General features: G+C 33.8%; 3 protein-coding genes and 1 pseudogene across 3 annotated transcripts; 1 reads left to right on the forward strand and 3 right to left on the reverse strand.

Moving 5' to 3' along the window:
* Nucleotides 1-14: 14 nt before the first annotated feature.
* On the reverse strand, nucleotides 15-618 carry LOC122587018 (putative pentatricopeptide repeat-containing protein At1g12700, mitochondrial). The gene has a single exon (XM_043759078.1). It carries the CDS (start codon nucleotides 575-577, stop codon nucleotides 47-49), a length of 531 nt encoding a protein of 176 aa, XP_043615013.1. The 5' UTR covers nucleotides 578-618; the 3' UTR covers nucleotides 15-46.
* A 2,517-nt stretch (nucleotides 619-3,135) lies between these two features.
* On the reverse strand, nucleotides 3,136-8,664 carry LOC122587601 (annotated as a pseudogene).
* Nucleotides 8,665-9,684: 1,020 nt separating this feature from the next.
* LOC122587017 (pentatricopeptide repeat-containing protein At1g62930, chloroplastic-like) lies at nucleotides 9,685-13,348 on the reverse strand. The gene is made up of 2 exons (XM_043759077.1): nucleotides 10,674-13,348; nucleotides 9,685-9,759 (listed from the first exon to the last, which is right to left on the reverse strand). Exon 1 carries the CDS (start codon nucleotides 13,273-13,275, stop codon nucleotides 10,705-10,707), a length of 2,571 nt encoding a protein of 856 aa, XP_043615012.1. The 5' UTR covers nucleotides 13,276-13,348; the 3' UTR covers nucleotides 9,685-9,759; nucleotides 10,674-10,704.
* A 6,624-nt stretch (nucleotides 13,349-19,972) lies between these two features.
* On the forward strand, nucleotides 19,973-21,676 carry LOC122587602 (protein FAR1-RELATED SEQUENCE 11-like). Its single transcript, XM_043759778.1, has 4 exons — nucleotides 19,973-20,317; nucleotides 20,397-20,579; nucleotides 20,950-21,142; nucleotides 21,228-21,676. Exons 1-4 carry the CDS (start codon nucleotides 19,973-19,975, stop codon nucleotides 21,674-21,676), a joined length of 1,170 nt encoding a protein of 389 aa, XP_043615713.1.
* Nucleotides 21,677-21,917: the final 241 nt, after the last annotated feature.

The raw sequence follows: 21,917 nt of genomic DNA on the forward strand, positions 1-21,917 counted from the left end.
AGCTGAAACGCCTTTCTCAGTCATATTGGTGAAGAGTTGTAGTGCATCATATATCAACCATATTGTCTTTGCATAAGCTATCGATTATTGGATTGTAATGTTGTACCACGGGTTGGCAAGTGCTTTTTTCCATGAACCTGAGCACTTCGAGGGCCCTCTTAGAGTGACCTACTTTACAGAGCCCATTAACAACGGTTCCATACATAAACTGATCAGGCTCACATGTTTTGTCTCGAAGCAGTTTCTTGAATAACTCAACAGCATCAAAAACCTGATCACTTAGAACAAGCCCATTAATGAGGGTGGTATAAGTCAATAAATCGGGGGAATGACCTTGTTTGAAGATGATGGCTAATAAGGCAAAACCATAACCAACTTTATTTAGACGACAATAGCAGTTAATAGAGATGTTGAATGTATAGATATCCGGCTGAATTTCCATCAGATATATTTGTCTAAAGAGGGAAAGGGCAGTGGAATAATGTTTCATCTTAACAATAGCAGTAACTAGCTTATTAAATTCGACGAGGTCGAGGTTGTCTCTGAAGCATTTTATCAAACAGTTGGAGGGCATCATGGAGCTTGGTGAATTTTAGAGAACCACTAGCAGTGTAATGTCTCACAGACAATACAATAGGAGTTTTTTTAACCTCATTCTGACATCACTGAGAAATTTGTTCACTTGTGAAGATTTTTAGTAAGATTTTTTGTTCAATTGCGAAGATAGTTGTATAAGGGAATAAAAGAGAAATTTGTTTTATTAAACACATATATGATATATCCGTAAGAGCAATTGACCCTATTGTTAACACTTAACAACGTTCAACTTTGTTTGATATCAATGATATGATTAATTATAACTGAACTTTATGATTGATGGTTCAAATAATTGGCGGGTGAACGTATAGAAATAAAGATATTATCATATTTGGGTTCCCTTAGAAATCTACCGCATTTTAATTTATTCCATAGATAAAAATTGGGCTTAGTGCACACTCTCACGTGAGGATGATTTATTAGGTGCATCTTGTAAAATTTTGAGAACTGGAGTATAAATTTATGTTAAAAATCTGCAAATGATTACCGCATAAAATTTATGAGGTCAACCATTTATTCGTTATCTAAAAAATATTTAAATAATAGTATGTGAGGTTTTGTATGGAATGGGTAATATTGATGATCTTTAACGATTAATAATTATACTAGTCTAATATTTGCACGTTGCAAGGATGACAATTTACGGCGTGTGAGATCATGACGACGTTAACTTACGATGTGGTGTCTGTTTTCTACTAATTAGATTTTCTATCATCTATAGTATGTTATAAAGTAGATTTACTTTTGATTTTCAACATTCAACTTAAAATTTCAATATTGATTTTAAGTTTAACATTGAACACATTCTAATGCATGATGTATCATACATTATTGCCACATTACATCACTTTCATTACTCACCGGCGCCACTGCCGCCACCACCAATCTCTGCCGCCACCACCGCCGCTCACCGCCACCACCACACACGTTGCCGCCATTACATCACCACCACTGCCGCCACCTACATCACCGTCGCAATACACGGGTACCTTTCTCTAGTTGGTTTTAAATCCAAAAATCCTACATTCATGGGCTATTGCTTCGGCTGTTTGAAGATTATCACCCAATCCTGCATGTGAAAGGTGTGGGGGCTGTTAGGAAGATATGTGCAGAAAACAACATTGCAATATTACAAACAGTACTAACAAACAACAGACGTTAATTACTACGTAAACAGAGGATGCAGGTTCCGTAAACTATTCAAAGCAAGGTAATCAATCAAAAGTAACGGTTTATTAGATAAAAAAGTGAACTCGTAATATTTTTGTATTTGAACTAGTTATATTTGACCTTGCTTGAATAGCATTTTGACACGGTTATCAAGCCACTAACAATTTGACATGCTGGTTTATCCTTCAACAATGGGAACATAAGAAACAAATAATTTGTGTCACTGGTATGAGGACTATTTGCGCAGAGACCAAAAAATTGAAAGGCATAAACATGAGTTTAAACTATATGCATTCAATCTAAAAACATAATCTACACCTTTATCCTTTAGTTATCAATTTACCTTGTTTTTGCGCTTAATGACTTCTGTTGGATTTAATAGTTTGCTACATTTTCACATTGAGCTCCTTGTGCAAAATCATAATTACAACCTGTCGATAAAAATCATGGATGTGCACAATTTCCCAGCTTGGTGTGTCCAACTCACCCAACTCCTGATCCACAAGGACATAATTACAACACCCATGACCATAGGGATTGACTGTGCTAGTGACGTGATCGATTTCTACTGGACAATGAAGAGGCAATGACACTTGTTCAAAAAAAAAAATGACCGTAGGGAAAGCACGGAACTTAAAAGTGTTGCAGTGCCCGAGTTCATCACTTGGATTGCTGATGATTCATTAGCGATCCAAGAACTGAACAAAGATCTGATGAACGCACCAAATGGGTAATATAAAGAAGGGAATAATGGGTTGAACTTGAATGTGACTGAAAGAGAATTTTTAATGCATAAACCTCCCAAATAATTTCATTTAAAAAGTATATTATTATCTAAATATAGAGGATGCGTGATCATATTTGAACCTGACAATCGATAGAAAATTTTTAAAGAGTGATACAAAATAATATTATTTGATCAATCCGTTAAACTGTACTATTACAATTTACAACAATAATCTAACTAAGTAAATGAAGGTGTGCATTAATAGATACACTCTAACAGACTTTGAATGCATTTGATTAATTCTAGTCCTCTTTAAATATGTTAATTTTCCATAGGACCTATTGGAAATAAAGCTCTGGCCAAAGGGCCTTTGGCCTAGCAATATTACCAGGTTTCCATGTATCCTCAACTAAGTGGTTGAGGGTAGTCTCACTTTGAACTATATATAATATATTTACCGTATTAACTACCATGGATAGCATGATAAAGTTACAAACAAGTTGATACGTGGAGAGCAGAACAAGTGTTACAACCCCACCCCTTAGAATTTTATAATAAAATACTACTATTGTATGCATGTTAATGACATCCAGCATTAGCAAGACCCAAAAGAGAAACAGTGAAATTTTAGACAAAATACGTTCCAAAAATTAAACCCAGTTAAACTCTCAGAATGACACAAAAATCCACCACTGCATCAAGTAGCTTCTTGATTGTGACTAGACTTACAACATATCCATCTTTCTGTCTTTCCACCCAATTCAATTGGTTGGAATTGTTCAAATGGTTACAATTTTGACCAGAATAACAAGTCTGTAGTACGCGATGAATTCAATCAGAAGATCCATCATTACTAGCTAGTCAACAATCTAACTATCAAATCATGTTCGATAAAACTCAAACAATTGTAATAGGTGTCCCCAAAGAGCTTTATATACCTTAGTAAGTTCAGGAAGTGTGCCTAGATGTTACACTAGAATCTTTTCTATCTACGCTTGCAAACTTCTGAATCATAGTATGCATACGAGAATCTTGTCCTGCTCTTGAAATTGAGGGAAGCAACATGTTAAGAGTGGTAGAATCAGGCAAGAAGCCTCTGTTGAACATTTCTTCCAAAAATATCTCTGCCTGTCCACACTCGTTTTTCTTCAGCAACTCTTGAAGAATAACATTGTATACAACAGCATCCGGAAAACACCCATTCTCTTCCATCCTAGAAAACATTTATTTATTTTTATCGAATATAACCCTTCTTGGAAAAGCACATGTAACATCACCGTGTATGTCTTTATACCCGGCTTCACTCCTTTCACCAGAAGTTCTTCAAACAGGACAATCGCCATGTCAGGCTTCCCACATTTCCCATACCCATCAATCAAAATAGTATACAACTCTACATCTTTCATCAATTCACTGTTTTTGGGCATTCAAAAGAGAACCAACGCATCCGAAACCTGGGAGTTTTGGCACATTCCATGAAACAAGATATGATAAGTAAATGTAGTTGGAGTTACACCATTGGGTTGCATCTTATTGAAGAGTTTTCTTGCTGCTGTGGGATTCCCTGATTTAAACAAACCTTGTATCAGACTATTATAAGTAACATCATCTGGAATCAAACCAATGTCTTCGATTTCCTGAAAAAGAATCATCGCCTCATCGATTTTCTTCTTCTTGCAGTATCCATTTATGAGGCTATTGTATGTTATTATGTCGGGTTCAGAATCCTTCTCCATCATGCGATCTAGCACTTGTTTTGCTTCTTTTACTTCACCACGCAAACAGTATCCATGAATTAGTGCACTATAAGTGATTACATCAGGATGTAGACCTTTCCGTACCATTGTTTGCACAGCAAGCTCAGCATCTTTCATGGCTCCTTGCTTGCAAAGTCAATTAACCAAAATGTTAAAGGTTTCAACGCCCGGAGGAACTCCGTCCTCCTCCATATCAAACAACGTTCTTGTAGCCTCAATCTCCCTACCAAAGTTACAAAGACCATGAATCAGAGAATTGTAAGTGATGACATCAGCAGATCGAGACTCCTTTTTCAGTCATATTGGTGAAGAGTTGTAGTGCATCATCAACCATTTTGTCTTTGCAGAGGCTATCGATTATTGGATTGTAATGTTGTAAAGGGACGAAAAGTGTAGTTAACTCTTGTGTGGTAATAAACGTTTCTTAAAATTAATACTCGTAATAAATATATGTTTATGCATCTATCATCAATATCGTCAAACAAGTAGATATATTATCCCAACTAAAACCCACATCTATCATCAAAATGTGTTATAACAAAATCTCCATTCCTTTCACTTCCAAATTCCTCACTACCAAAATCAAAGAGCTGCAAGTGATAACATCAGGAGAGCCGCCGTTTTCAGTCATATTTGGTGAAGAGTTGTAGTGTATCATTGTACAAATATCACCAGGGATACCCAAAAAATGTAATTGCTTAGAAAGGGAAAGGACAGTGGAATGATTAATGAAGGGGAAAGGCATTCATTGTACAGAATGGCTCATCCTGGGATAACCTTTAACCAAGGGAAAACCCTTCTAAGGAAAAGCATATATTTTTCTCGGAAACATATTTTAAGTTGGAGAGAGCTTTTTTGGGGTGAAAAAAAGCCATTAAAAACATTGGAGAAACAAGCCAATAATGAATGGATCGGGTCAGCTATCGGGTTGTTAGGGATTATGTAGATCGATTAAGTTCAGGCTTCGTCATGATAAGTGAATACCTTCTTAAACCAAATCTTGACTACAAATAATTACTGTTAAAGAAAACCTTAAACTCTTCTGCCATTATATCAAATAAGTGAGGAACAAAAATTAATGGCAAAATCAAGACCCTTTTAATATCTATATTTCGGAAATGGCAATGATTAGCAGGAAAAAAAGGGAAGATAAATCTATATTTCGGAATGGTAAACTTTCATAAATCTCCATGGCGAAAACAGTTGGCAGTGAAAGCAAGTCAGATAGAGAAATAACAGAATTTTGGCGGTTAGATTTACACAACAGGTACAAAATAGTAACTGGAATGAAAACTTCCCAAATTTATTTGTTTCAAATTTTCATCTTTGGTGGTGGCAGTTCATAACTGTTGGATAAATCCAGAGTTTACAATCTTCTTTCATTTTTTTCTTCAAGACTTCAGCTAATATCAGTATTCACGTAGAAAAATAGGGTTCTTAACATTCAATAGTCACAAGTACATAGGGAGTTGTATATATAACATGGGGATCGGTCATGTCTTCATATATAAAATCAAAAGAACTATATAGTATAAACAAACACAGACATACATGTATCTCATGATTAAGTTGCATAAATAGGTGATTGGAATTAGAACTATTTTAGGACAGACAGAACACCATAAAACAGTTAACAGATTAAATGTTAATTCTAGTTCTATATAACTTAAGCAAACAAGCAAGAAATCCCTATATACAGTAATATATTTTGATATCCCCAATTTCGAACTTGACATACCTTAAGATGTTCAGGAAATGAACCGGGATGTTAAACTTTCGTTTTTTCTTTCACTTGCTAGCTTCTGAATAATAGTCAGTATTCGTGAATCTTGTCCTGTGTTTGGAATTGAGTACAGCAATATCTTTAAAGTATCATAATCAGGAATAAAACCTCGATTGATCATTTCATCATGAAATATCTCTGCCTCTTCACACTCGTTTTTCTTCAAGAGTTCTCAGACTAAAACATTGTATGTGAAACTATTTGGCAAACAACCATTCTCATCCATGTTGGTAAATAAATACTTAGCTTTACCAAATAAACCTTCTTGGCAGAGCACACGTATTATCACCGTATATATCATCATATCTGGCTTCAATCCTTTCCCCAAGAGTTCATCGAACAAGTCCAATGCCAAGTTAGGCTTCCCACATCTGCTAAAACCATCAATCAAAATAGTATACAACCTAATATCTTTCGTCAGTTCCTTGTTTTCGGGCTTACGAAAAAGAACCAACGCATCAAAACAACAGGAGTTATTGCACATTCCATGGAATAGGATCTTGTAAGTAACTATATCTAGAGTCACACCCTTGTCATGCATCTCGATGAAGAGTTTTTTAGCCGCTGCGGGATTCCGGGATTCATATAAACCTTGTACGGCCTGTGCTTATAAGAAGGACCGTCCTCTAGCTTCTTCCCTGCCACATCAGCATCACATAACCCAGGACTCCCCTCAGGACACTATCTATAAGGACCAAACTTCTTCGCCACATCATCAATTAATTATAATTTTTATCTCACACACAAATACACCTATATATACCCCACACATATATAAAACAAACAAAAAAAAAGATAAATCGGACCCACATCGTGCGTTCTCCAGCTTCTTGGTGAAGACTCCTAATGGGGACGCAGCAAGTAGGAAGATGGGTGTCAATAACTCGTCCGCGTCTTAGGCCATGAGGACGCTCATTTAGAAGTTCTATAAGCACCGCCCTAATAGACTATTGTAAGTACATACATCAGGAACCAAACCCTTCTTTGGGATTTCTTGGAGAAGAATATCGGCATCGTTGATTCTTTTCTTTTTGCAATATCCATTTATCAGAGACTGTTATAGGTAGTTATGTTGGGCAAAAGATCCTTCTCCACCATGCGATCTAGCACTTGTTTTGCATCATCTACTTCACCACGCAAACAGTATCCATCAATTAGTGCATTATAAGTGATTACATCTGGACACAGACCTTTCCTTACCATCGTTTGCACAACAAGCTCTGCGTCTTTTACGAATCCTTGCTTGCAAAATGAATTGACCAAAATGTTAAAGGTGTAAACATCCGGAGGAGTTCCATTTTCCTCCATATCAATCAACATTCTGGTAGCCTCACTCTCTCGACCAATGTTACAAAGACCACGAATCAGAGATAAGTAAGCGATGACATCCGCAGAGACTCCTTTTTCAGTCATACTGGTGAAGAGTTGTAGTTCGTCATCAACCAATTTGTCTCTACAGAGGCTATCGATTAGGGGACTGCAGTGTTCTACCAATGGTGTGCACCAGCTTGTTTCCATGGATCTAAGCACTTCCAGGGCCCTCTTGGTGTGACCTACTTTACAGAGCCCATTAATAACAGTTCCGTACATAATCTGATCAGGCTCACAAACTTTCTCTTGAAGGAGTTTCTTGAATAAATCAACACCGTCAGACACCCGATCACTTACAACAAGCCCATTGATGAGGGTGTTATAAGTCGTTAAATCGGGGGAATGACCCTCTTTGAAGATAGTGGCTAATAAGGCAAAACCATAACTCACGTGATTGAGGCGGCAATAACAGTTGATGCAGATGTTGAGTGTAAAAATATCCGGAATCAAACCACATCTTGAAGTTTTTGGAAAAGAAGTATGGCCTCATTGAGTTTCTTCATCTTGCAGTATCCATTTATAAGGGTGTTGTATGATAGTATGTTGGGTACAATATTGTTCTCCACCATTCAATCTAGAACTTGTTTTGCGTCGTCTACTGCACCACGCAAACAGTATCCGTCAATTAGTGCACTATAAGTGATTATATCATGACATCACTACAACAAAAATGTTATTTATTCACATATGGTTATAAGAAGTGTAAAAAAATTTCTTAATTTATTCACACTTGAAAATGTTTAAAAAGTATTCATATTTAAAAGTGTGAAAAAAAATTGAAAAATCATAATTTTTTTACACTTATATATGTGGGGAAAAAAGTTCACACTTTCAAGTGTGTAAAACTATATATCAATTGTTCACACTCAGAAGTGTAAAAATTAATTTGTAACACCAAATTTCTTTCACACAAGAAAGGTGTGAACAAATTATGTGTTACAATTTGACTTTCACACTTTTAATTGTGAATATGTGTGACATTTGTTCACCTTTTTATATGTGAATTTTTTTTCCACACATATAAATGTGAAAAAATTATAATTTTTCAATTTTTTTAACACTTTTACATGTGTATACTTTTTAAAGATTTTTTAGTGTGAATATATTAAGAAATTTCTTCACACTTGTTTTAGTAAATGTGAATAAGTGAAATTTTTGTTGTAGTGTGTAGACATTTGCGTACCATTGTTTGCACAGCAAGCTCAGCGTCTTTCATGGATCCTTGCTTGCAAAGTGAATTAACCAAAATGTTAAACGTTTCAACGTCCGGAGGAATTCCCTTCTCCTCCATACATGACTATAAGCATACATAAGCATACATCATTGGAAGAAGTTCAGAAAGTTGCATACCAACTTATACATGACTATAAGCATACAAAATGTTAAACGTTTCAACGTCAGGATGTAGACATTTGCGTACCAACTTATACATGACTATAAGCATACATCATTGGAAGAAGTTCATAAAATCAAAATTTCCTTTTGGTTTTTGGGGTTTAAATAAATGTCATTCTAATTTTATGGTGAATGTTTAGTTAAAGCATTCGTAAAAACAAACCCAGATGTTGTGTGATATCCACGTGGTATATAATATCAAAGTTTTCTAAAAAAAATACATCAGAATTAAAGTTTCACCTGCTCATAATATTAAAGTTTCTCAAATCCTCATTATAATGACACAGAAAAAGTCCATTTTATCTATAAAATGACTTGTAACCCAACAGGAGTCATCAATAAGTAAATTTGTGCATCTTGTACCTATCCACAAAGCGATGATAGCCCGTTAGATAGCTAGGAACAGGTCATACAATTGAGTATCAGTCCATTGTTCAGACGCCAAGAGAGCCACCAAAATTCGCCAATACCAGATCTTCCAAATTGCCAACAAACACACACCATAAATAGCCTTTCACCCGTTGTGCTGCCAAGTGCCAACATAACCCAGCTTCCCTCCAATGCCCTCACTTTTCGACTCAGTGTGTGCTTGTTATTGCCCTTATGACGAGCCAACATCACTAAGACTTACTGGTTATTGGTTCATCATGAGGCCACTCACTATAAGGATAACAAATAAAAAGGCTTTTAATGATGAAATTTATTGGGTTAAATGGTGGATCTCAGACTATTCACGGGATACTTATGTGTGCGGATGTTGCAAGGTATTGGTTACCAATTAGTAGGGTTAATAATGAATGGGCATTAGAACATATCTTCCCCAGTCATATATGGGTTATGTTTTATAATGAGTGTATTTTTTGTTTATTAATATGTATTCTAGGTACTCGGTAATATATATCAAATCCTTCCTTTTCATCTCTCTGTGTAACTTCACTCTTAACTTCTTCGGGATGGGGCTGCAACAGCCAACAAGAACGAGAGTGACCCGTTATTGTTAGAAACCCATTATATGGATATGGTTTACAACTGATATGTAAAACAAAGTTTGATAACTATTATAAGTTTGCGAAGTACAAAAGTGTATGATAAGAGAACAATTGAAAGCTACTAAACCAGTAAGTCAAATACATGATAAAATTCAGCAAGATTAAAAATATGGCAAGTTTTTACCTCTATTATATCCACGTGGAGCTTTAATTATCCAAGGGATGAGATAAGTACAGGAACCGTACCATACCGGTTAATATGATACCGAAATTGAGCAAAAACAAGAACCGGATACCAAACACATATATTTGGGCCTGTGCCGGTTTTTCGGGACGGTAGAATACCTAAAATTTTGGAAATTTGCCATTTGCTTTATATAGATGCCTCCTTGAGGCTGTAAATAAACATGCTAAATCGATTTCTTTTCTTCATTTATATTTCACATAGCAAATATGGAGCAGCAAGCGAAAGCCTTGAGCAACCATTTTCCACCACCTGGATATTTAACACCGGAATACCGGATCCAACAGTATATCAGGCTAAAGCCAAGATGCCCATTTTTCCAGGCTATGGTTAAATGCCAATATGGCAGTACCTTGCTACCACAATCTAAATGTGAGCTATCCCATGCTCAATGGCATGCTTTCTGATTTCTGCACTTTTGTTATATATATTTTTAAACACAATTTGGAGTTCGTTGTAGAAGGAAATTCGTTGGATAGAAATAATATCGTTCATTGATCCTTTTCTCTTTAGGATAGAGTTGGTTATATTAATTGTTAAATCATGTTCTATATAACATAAGCCAGCAGGCAAGAAATCCTTACACTACATACAGCTACATATTAATATCCTTAAATAGTTAAATTGGAACACGACGTACCTTTAGAAGTTTCAGGAAACGAACTGAGACGTTAAACTTCATCTTTACTTTCATTTGCTAGCTTATGAATGATAGTCTGTATTCGTGAATCTTGCCCTGTGTTTGGAATTAGGTCTAGCAACATCTTCAAAGTAGCATAATCAGGCATAATATCTCGGTTGATCATTTCTTCAAGGAATATCTCTGCCTCTTGACATTCGTTTTTCTTCAAAAAACCTCGTATCATAACATTGTATGTGAAACTATCTGGCAAACAGCCATGCTCGTCCATCTTTCTAAACAAATCTTTAGCTTTATGAAATAACCCTTCTTCGCAAAGCACACGTATCAACACCGTATATGTCTTCATATTTGGCTTTAAACTTTTTGCCAAAAGTTCATCAACCAAGTCCAACGCCAATTCTGGCTTTCCACATTTTCTAAAGCCATCAATCAATATAGCATAAAGAGCAACATCTTCCATCAAATCATTGCTATCCAAAGAACGAAAAAGAGCCAACGCATCAGAACAATGGGAATTATTGCACATTCCATGGAATAGGATCCTATAAGTAGCTATATCTGGAGTCACACCCTTGGCTTGCATCTCATTGAACAGTTTTTTACCCACTGCGGGATTCCCGGATTCATATAAACCTTGTATTAGAGTATTGTAAGTACATACATCAGGAATCAAACCCTTCTTTGGAATTTCTTGGAAAAGAGTCATCGCCTCCTTGATTTTCTTCTTTTTACAGTATCCGTTAATCAGGCTACTATATGTAACTACGTTAGGTACAAGATCCTTCTCCACCATGCGATCTAGCACTTGTTTTGCTTCATCAACTTCACCACGCAAACAGTATCCGTCAAGTAGCGCACTATAAGTGATTACATTGGGATGTAGACCTTTTTGTACCATAGTTTGCACAGCAAGCTCTGCGTCTTTTACGGATCCTTGCTTGCAAAATGAATTGACCAAAATGTTAAAGGTGTAAACATCTGAAGGAATTCCTTTCTCCCCCATATCAATCAACATTCTCGTAGCCTCACTCTCTCGACCAAAGTTACAAAGACAATGAATCAGAGAATTGTAAGTAATGACATCGGCAGAGACTCCTTTTTCAGTCATATTGGTGAAGAGTTGTAGTGCATCATCAACCATGTTGTCTTTGCAGAGGCTCTCGATTATTGGACTGTAGTGTTCTACCCAGGGTTTGCACCGCCTTGTTTCCATGAATCTAAGCACTTCCAGGGCCCTCTTAATTTGACCTACTTTACAGAGCCCGTTAATAACAGTTCCGTACATAAACTGATCAGGCTCACAAACGTGTTCTTGAAGGAGTTTCTTAAATAACATAACAGCATCAGAAACCCGATCATTTAGAACAAGCCCATTGATGAGGGTGTTATAAGTCGTTAAATTAGGGGAATGACCCTGTTTGAAGATAGTGGCTAATAAGGCAAAACCGTAACTCACGTCATTGAGGCGGCAACAACCGTTGATGCAGATGTTGAGTGTAAAGATATCCGGAATCACACCCACATCTTGAAGCTTTTGGAAAAGAAGTATGGCCTCATTGAGTTTCCTCTTCTTACAGTATCCATTTATGAGGGTGTTGTATGATATTATGTTGGGTACAAGATCCTTCTCCACCATTCGATCTAGCACTTGTTTTGCGTCATCTACTTCACCACGCAAACAGTATCCATGAATTAGTGCACTATAAGTGATTACATCAGGATGTAGACCTTTCCGTACCATTGTTTGCACAGCAAGCTCAGCATCTTTCATGGCTCCTTGCTTGCAAAGTGAATTAACCAAAATGTTAAAGGTTTCAACGCCCGGAGGAACTCCGTCCTCCTCCATATCAATCAACGTTCTTGTAGCCTCAATCTCCCTACCAAAGTTACAAAGACCATGAATCAGAGAATTGTAAGTGATGACGTCCGCTGAAACACCTTTTTCAATCATTTGGCTGAAGAGTTGTAGCGCGTCATCAACCATTTTGTCTTTGCAGAAGCTATCGATGATTGCATTGTATTGTTCTACCCTTGGCTTACACGTGCCTTTTTCCATGAACCTGAGCAATTTAAGGGCCTTTTTAGTTTGACCTACTTTACAAAGCCCATTAATAACGATTCCATACATAACCTGATCAGGCTCACAAACTTTCTCTCGAACGAGTTTGTAGAATAACTCAACAGCATCAAAAACCCGATAGCTTTGGACAAGCCCGTTAATGAGGGTGCTATATGTTGATAAAATGGATGGATAACCTTGTTTGAAGGTGGTGGCTAATAAGGCAAAACCAAAACCAACTTTATTTAGACGACAATAACAGTTAATAGAAATGTTGATTGTATAGATATTAGAATCGATACCCATCGAATGTATATGTCTAAAGAGGGAAAGGGCGGTGGAATAATGTTTCATCTTAACAATACCAGCAATGAGCTTATTAAATTTTACGATAGAAGGCGGAGGTTGTCTCTGAAGCATTTCATCGAACAGTTGGAGGGCATCATCAAGCCTGGTGAATTTAAGGGGCGTACCAGAAGTTGAGTATTTTCTGAGAAACAAGAATCTTCGGTGGGTTGAAGCAGCTCTTGCATACATCATTGAGTTGCTGCAATAAACTCACTTTTGTCATTCAAATGCTTTAGTTTTGTGAGCAAACAGTCGTTTGTGATTCAAAAAAAGAAAAAGGAAATTTCTAAAAAAATGCGCTAGAGTCAAAGTCTTGTATATATTTTAGGGATCCATTTAACGTTCAAAATCTCAATGTATGAAGAAATTTTTAAATTTTATATTTATGAAATATTTTAGCAACAATTTATCTATAAAAGCATAAATCTATAAAACATAAGTAATTTTAAGAATAGTCAAAATATGTGTTTTTTTAAGAACAAATATTATATTAAAATAAAGGAAAATGATAATGACAGCCCTAAGGGTTGTCATTAACAGCTTATTACATGCATAAAAAGTAGTACTTTATATATCAATAACCGCCCCCTGAATTTTCGCAAGACAAAGTACAAATTTTAATGCATCAAATTAACTAATACTGACAGCCCTAAAGGCTATCATTAACAAAATTCTAAAATAAAAGGTCACGAAACACTAGAAAACCCAGGAGTACAAGGAAATAACAAATAACAGAATAATAACAAAGCATACAATATCTTAAATCAAAATAACTCATAAACACCTAGGTAACAAAGAGTGGACAATTAAGCCATTCCATCAAAGAGATCCGGTTCTTTTTGCACCTAGACAAATACCACATATGCGACTGAGAAATAATTAAGTCAATAAGAGTTTCTTTTCACTGATTCCCGTTGTTAAAAACTTTCTCATTACGATACTTTCAAATGGACCAGCAAGTGCAAAATATAATAGCTTCAATAATAGCTTTTTTATGAAGAGAAGCATGCATAATATCAATATAAAGAATGATACCAGTAGAACCATGCAATGAAATAGAATCAATTTGTAACCATTTAGCAACCAGGTTCCAAAAATTTGAAGCAACTTCACAATGACCAAATATATGATCACACGTTTCCACCATGCTACCACAGAGGACAGAGAAATGATGGGACATCTACACCTTTGTTAATTAAATTAAGGATAAGTATTTTGTAATGTAACAAACTTCGAATAAATGTCTATAGTAGGAAATAACTAAAGTTGTATGTATTATATGTAAACTCCTCGAAAATAATGTTTATTGTATGTAAGAAAATGTACTCAACCAATTAAAATCAGACAAGTGATAACTCTATATGGTTGTCACGTATGTTTTCTTACGTATAATAAACATTTTTTAAAGTTGTTTACATACAATACATAAAACTTTAGTTATTTTATACTATAGACATTCGTCCAAAGTTTGTTACATTCCAGGATACTTATCCCATTAAATTATGCATAAAATATGAGTTAATTAGATGTTTCCGATACGTTAAGTTTTTGTGTATTTCTATCCATTTTGATCAGATTCAGCAGTGACAAAAATTATACAAATAAACATTTATATATACATATATGTGACATTGAAATATTGAAAAGGTCTACTTAATCAAGACTCAAGAGAAAGAAGAAGAAAAAGGGAAATTCTTTAATTGGTCAATTTTGAAGGTATATATCTATCTTTAGATACCTAAAAAAAAGATTAGTATTTTAGAATGTAAACAACTTTACATAAATAGTTATAGTATGTATCGAACTTCAATCACGTGTATTGTATGTAATAAACTTTCAAATATTGTGCATTGTATGTATCCGAGTATATGTGACAACCATATAAGTTGCCACTTGTCAAGTTTTGATTGGTTGAATACATACAATGCACAAGATTTGAAAGTTCATTACATACAACACACAAGATTGAAGTTCGATACACATTATAACAATTCATGTAAAGTTGTTTACATTATGAGATACTAATCCCTAAAAAACACTTACTTATTTGGTCACAAATTTCTTACTACCTAACACTTATAGTAAGAAATGATAATAACCAATCAAAACATAACAAAAGTCATTAAGAGTACTCAACAATATTATACAAACTTTGACATCAATATTTGTTAGTATAAATTTGTATATAGTTTCTTCTACTCTTTTTCTATATTTTCTATATATAAAAAAAATATTTTATATAATATTAGTACTTTTTAGATAAAATGATGGATTAATTGATTAATACTTATTACTATCTTATTTTTATCTACATATACTTTAACTTCTTCTAAAAATTTCTGTTTACTTTACTTTCGGTTTCATTTCAACAGAATATATGTCCATAAATGAGTTATTACAAAGAAATAAATACAATTAAAGTTTTTTCTATTTGTGATGATACAATAAGAGGTTTAAAATGAATTTAAAAGTTATAGATTTTTTAAGTAACCATAAGATGTTTAAAACAAGATTTAATTTTCTATTCATTTTAAACCTCTTTTCTTATCACCACAAACAAAAGAAACTTTAATTATATTTATTTCTTTTGAATAATTCATTTTTGGATATGTCTTTTTTAAATAAATAAATAACTGAAACAGAAATAAATCATAGTTTTCTATGGATAAATGAAGATATATATATATACTAGCATGGTACCCGTGCGTTGCGACGGATACTATGGTTCAGGCTTCTCATGTCGCGATTACCAAAAAACGTAGGCGTGGACAATTAATTACGCAACATCATAAATAATGTGTATTTTGTTTATGGTAATTATTGTCAGACTATCAAAACAATGAAAAGATATTTTTAAAAAAATTTGGTCGTTCATATATTGTTGCAAAAAAGGGTTGTATTTACATGATAATGTGAAAGAAGAAAGATTTTGGGGAATTAAGGAATTGATAATCAATTAAAAAAAATAATTACCATATATGGATAATAATTCGATAAGAATTTAAGAGAAATAGACATGCAAGGGTGTTAGTTCACATGGTACTTTGTTTTTTTTTTAATTTGTATGAGGGCATTTCTGACATTTCTCCCTGTATAACTTTCAACAGGGAGCTATAATTTTTAATATGTAGTATAGATCTATTCATTTTAAACCTCTTTTCTTATCACCACAAACAAAAGATACTTTAATTATATTTATTTCTTTTGAATAATTCATTTTTGGATATGTCTTTTTTAAATAAATAAATAACTGAAACAGAAATAAATCATAGCTTTATATGGATAAATGAAGATATATATATATATATATATATATATACTAGCATGGTACCCGCGCGTTGCGGCGGATACCATGGTTCAGGCTTCTCATGTCGCGATTACCAAAAAACGTAGGCGTGGACAATTAATTACGCAACATCATAAATAATGTGTATTTTGTTTATGGTAATTATTGTCAGACTATCAAAACAATGAAAAGATATTTTAAAAAAATCTGGTCGTTCATATATTGTTGCAAAAAAGGGTTGTATTTACATGATTATGTGAAAGAGGAAAGATTTTGGGGAATTAAGAAATTGATAATCAATTAAAAAAAATAATTACCATATATGGATAATAATTCAATAAGAATTTAAGAGAAATAGGCATGCAAGGGTGTTAGTTCACATGGTACTTCATTTTTTTTAATTTGTGTGAGGGCATTTCTGACATTTACCCTTATGTAACTTTCAACAAGGGGTTATAATTTTTAATATGTAGTATAGATATGCATGTAAAAAGGACACTAACAAATAACTCAATACATGGACTTGTTTTGATTACGTGGATTATTCGACCAGATATAATAATTTGTAATATATATATATATATATATATATAGAAAATAGGGATTGGGTATTGTAAAAAAAGTATTAGTGTAAAACAAATAAGACAAGATCTTGACCTTTAGATCATGGTTAAATTGATGCACGAAGATTCACGAAGCAATTAACGTACGATGATTTTCATGATGCACGGTGATTATCACTAAAGAAAACCTATTGTTTTATTTGTTTTACTTGAATAGTTGTTTTATTTTACCTAAAACCATAGAAAGTATATAGGAAAATAAGAAACTTTTTTAAAATTTTTTTTAAAAAAATGAATACAATGGAACCAAATAAGAACAGAGAAAAAATTTTATGGGAGAATATAACAAATAGTACAAATATGGGATACAACAAAAATACTTGTTATCATTTAATTGTCAGTTTTTACTAATAAGGGTATGTGGTAAGAATATTATGACCATTGTGGTAAACTTTTTTGTAGGTGTCCATATATGGATATAGTCTCTTAAGTATGACTATTGTAGTAATTTTCCAAAAAAAAAAAAAAATACATAGATATAATTTAATAAGTGAAAGTTATGTTTGTAAAAATGTTCATTCAACCCTAGAACTGAACCGAAGCCGCTCAAATCCGACTCGAACTAACCCTTTCGTAAGGTAATGGATCGGGTTATGACTTCGATTTTATTAAATCATCGGGTTTCGGTTTGCACGGGTCGGGCCGGATTTTGACCCGTGTTCATGCCTAATATCAAGCATAAAGTTAAAACCCCTTTAGTTTACACGGGTCGGATTTCGGCAGAAGTAATCGTGACCGGAATAGTCAACAATACTCTATATGCAATGGTTGCATTCGGGAACTAACCAAGCTGTTTCAAGACCTTCAAAACATCTATAGGGTTGTTAAGTTCATCGGTTTGTGACATGTCAAATAACTTCAACTCCATATAGAGTTCATTGGCATCAATATCTAATCTTTCTTGAAACTTAAGTGCATTTACAGGACTCTGACATGACAACACAAGATCTTCATCTTCAATTCCCCTCAAGTTATGTAGAAACAAAAAGCCAAATAATTTCTCATACTCTTTGAATTTCTCAAATCTTAACTAAAGGGAAGAACGAACCTGATCGACAATAAATAAAAAGTAGTTTACTCTAAAGTTCTCTTCTGGGGTAAATGAAGCTTCTTGGCTACTCGAATTTTCACCAAACTGTTTTTTCTTATGAATAACACGTTTTTGTGGGAAAATCGGATCAATACCCATTACGTGAGCAATCTCATTTGCTTCATAAATTGCTTTTGAATATCCCGTTTCTCTATAATCCTTGAAGTACTCAATCAATTGGTTTATTTATTTGATAGCTACATCGAGATGCATATCCTTTAATTGAAGCTTTTTACTCACTAGATTCATCTGGTTTAATACTTGGTACAAATGACAATTGATACCACAAAATCATCAAGTTCTTTTTCTGCTAGTGAATTTGTTACACTTGTTGTTGCATCATCTTTATCAGTTTCTCCAACTTCAAGTAAAGCTTCTCACACGTCGACAAGTTGCAATTTGATAGCTTTAACACTCTCAACACGACTTTCCCAATGAGTTTGAGACAATGACTTGAGACTCCAACCTTTAACATTATCCTTCAAAACTTGCCATCGATTAATATATATATATATATATATAATATAAATATATAACATATTAAACTTTTACATATATAATATATATAGAAAATTTTTAAAACTTTTGTGCCCTTCAAAAATGTGCCCCGACCGGATGTCTTGCTCCCCTCACATCGTCTATAAAGAACACCCAATCTAGTATTTATGTTTTGGGTTTTTCTAATGACAGCCTTATAGGCTGTTTTTTAGCACTAATTACCTTCCAAATTTAAGATGTAATTAATTTAGATATTCCCTCCAACTGATTTTAGGGGTCGTCCATATATTTAGTCAAAGTCAAATCAAAATAATCTTAATTCAATATTTCTTTCCTAATTTGTCTCAAACCTCTAATTCTTATTTACACTTTTTTTTTTGTCAAAATAAAATCTCATAAACCCTTTATCATTGTTCTGCGGTTCTGCCTCTCCTCTCGTAGGTATGTATGTATCTTAACCTTTCATGTTTTTGTTTTTCAATTATATAGTACTTGATTATTATGACATATGTTTTTGTTGATAAATAGTTATTGAATTTTTTGCATACACATACGATAGTCTATATCAATTTTAATTTTAAGTTCATGTTCATCTACTTACTTTACAATCTAAATGTATATGAATTGTTTTTCAAGACACAAATTAGTTTACATACTCATATGATGTGTTTTATTAATTTTGTTCTTTTATTATTGTGAATGTTATCGTATTTGTTAAATATAAATTGTCAACTATTGTGAGTGTTTACACAGACTTTTGAAAACCATAACTTGAGTATTTAATTATCTAGTCTATTAACAGTTACTATTAACGTTGTTGCATGGTAGGAATTATGTTTGATTTGAACAATCTCCCGAACGAGGAATACGATGAAGATATTATCAATGAAACATTGAATAATGAACCTTTTATTGGTCAAACGTTTAGCACTTTTCAAGAGGCATATCTTTTCTATGAAAATTATGCGAAACAACATGGATTTACGGTTCGCAAAGATCGGTCTCATAAAAGAAATGATACGACAGTTAGACGTGATATTTGTTGTCATCGTGAAGGAAAGAAGCGATTAAAATTAATTGATCTTTCTACGAATCAAAGAAATAGGGGGTCAATAAAATGTGGGTGCAATGCTCATATGCGTGTTACTTTGAAAAGGAGTTATGATATATTTCCTGAAGAATGGCATGTTACAACATTTGTAAAGGATCACAATCTTGAATTACTGTCACCCGAGGAAATGCATTTTCTTCCTGCTAACTGCATTATCACTCCAGAGGATGAACAACAAATTTTACTATATAAAGAGGCCGGACTCAATGTTCGACAGATTATTAATGTAATGGAACTTCAAAAACAAGTGAAACATGGTGATCTTTCTTTCTAAGAAAAAGATGTCCATAATTTGTTTGAGAGTGAGAAGAGCACTTGGAGATAATGATGCAATGGACCTTATGAATTATATGAAAGCTTCAAAAGAAAAAAATAATAAGTTTCAATATGATTACACGGTTGATGAAGATATGAGGCTAGAAAACATATTCTGGTGTCAACCTCAAAGCTTCGATTGGTATAAAAAATTTGGTGATGTAATTGTATTTGATACAACTTACAAGGTCAATGCGTATGACATGCCATGTGCACTTTTCGTTGGCATTAATAATCATGGAAAAACTGTTCTGTTTGCAAGTGCGCTTCTTCGTAATGAGACTGTTAAAACATCTACGTGGTTGATGAAGGTATGTCTTTCAAATATCTAACTAATTTATATATTCGTAGTATATTATTCATATCCTTTTTCTTTCAATTAATATGCAGACTTTTGTATCCATCATGAAAAAACCATCCAAGACAATCATTACAGATCAAGATCCATGGATGACGAAAGCAATTGCAACCGAAATGCCAACTAAAAAACATAGCTTTTGTATATGGCATATCACTTCTAAATTTAGTAGTTGGTTTGCAGCTCTTCTTCGCACCGAGTACCAAATTGGTGTGGTGATTTCTATACACTTTATAAGATGTCGTCTATAGAAGAATTCGAACATAGTTGCCCATTAATTGTTGCAAAGTATAACTTGCAAAAAAACAATCATGTGCAAGGCTTATACAAAATTAGGAAGTCATGGGCTCCTGCCTATCTTCGAAATTATTTTTTTGGTGGAATGAAATCAACTAGCAGATCAGAGAGCATTAATGCTTTTATTAAACGATTTGTTTTCTCTCGCACAAGTTTGAGAGAGTTTGTTAAACAGGTACTACGTTACAAATTTATATCATGATTTTTATATTTCTTTATAACTTCATAGTCATGCTCTTTTTAAGCCACTTTGTTGTTTTCTTGTTTTTTCTTTTTATATACTTTTAGGTTGATTTAGCCGTTGAAGAAATTGGAATTCGCGAGGTGAAAGATAAAATGTCAAGTACACTTGCACTCGTTTCTATAAAGACAAAATCCCCGTTGGAAGCACAAGCTTATGGAATTCTTACACCGTTTGCTTTCAGCAAGTTTCAAGTTGAATTTGAAAGAGCAAACCAGTATTTGATTGTACACGTTGAAGGTAATGACTTTATTGTACGATACTTTGACAGTGGAAATCATAAAAATCATAAGGTATTTTGGGATGGTCACATTGCTTCGTGTAGTTGCAAGAATTTTTTGTCGTCATATATTTCGGGCACTTCTTCACAAGAACTGTTTTAAGATACCGCCGATATACTTTCCTTTGCGTTGGAGTCAAGATTCTTTTCAAAGTGGTAGTGCAATGCAACGTTTATCACCAAACGTGTCATTGACTCAAACAAGTACAACTCAAGGCACTCAATCGGAAAAAAGATACAACATTTTGTGCCCCCCGAAATCAGCAACAAAAGGTCGTCCAAAAAAGAGGCGTATGAAGGGTGGGAAAGAATTGGGAAATCAGTCGCGTAATAGATGTTCCATATGCAAAGAATTAGGACATACAAAAACAAAATGTGATAATAAGGAGAATAATGTTGCTGGAGAAAATGTCTCTTCAAATAATCCACAAAACAAGAGGAAGAAAATGGCTGGTGACCTTGGACTCAATCCATTGTTTAATTTGAAGTATTAAGACAACTTTTTGTTTTTTTTGATTCACGAACTTTTGAATAAGACATTATGTTTTGGATGATATTTTGGTTTGTTTATTTATGTGTTAAAATTATCATTTTTTAATCTGTGTATTTATTTTTTCTTTTTTGAATAAGGCATTATGTTTTGGATTAAGTTAGAATGTTTGGTTTCCTTTCACAACATAAGGAACGGACTAAATCAAAAGTCAAAGGAAGGAATATCCAAATTAATTACATCTT

Source organism: Erigeron canadensis, chromosome 2, assembly GCF_010389155.1.
Source record: "Erigeron canadensis isolate Cc75 chromosome 2, C_canadensis_v1, whole genome shotgun sequence".
NCBI classification, from domain to species: domain Eukaryota; kingdom Viridiplantae; phylum Streptophyta; class Magnoliopsida; order Asterales; family Asteraceae; genus Erigeron; species Erigeron canadensis.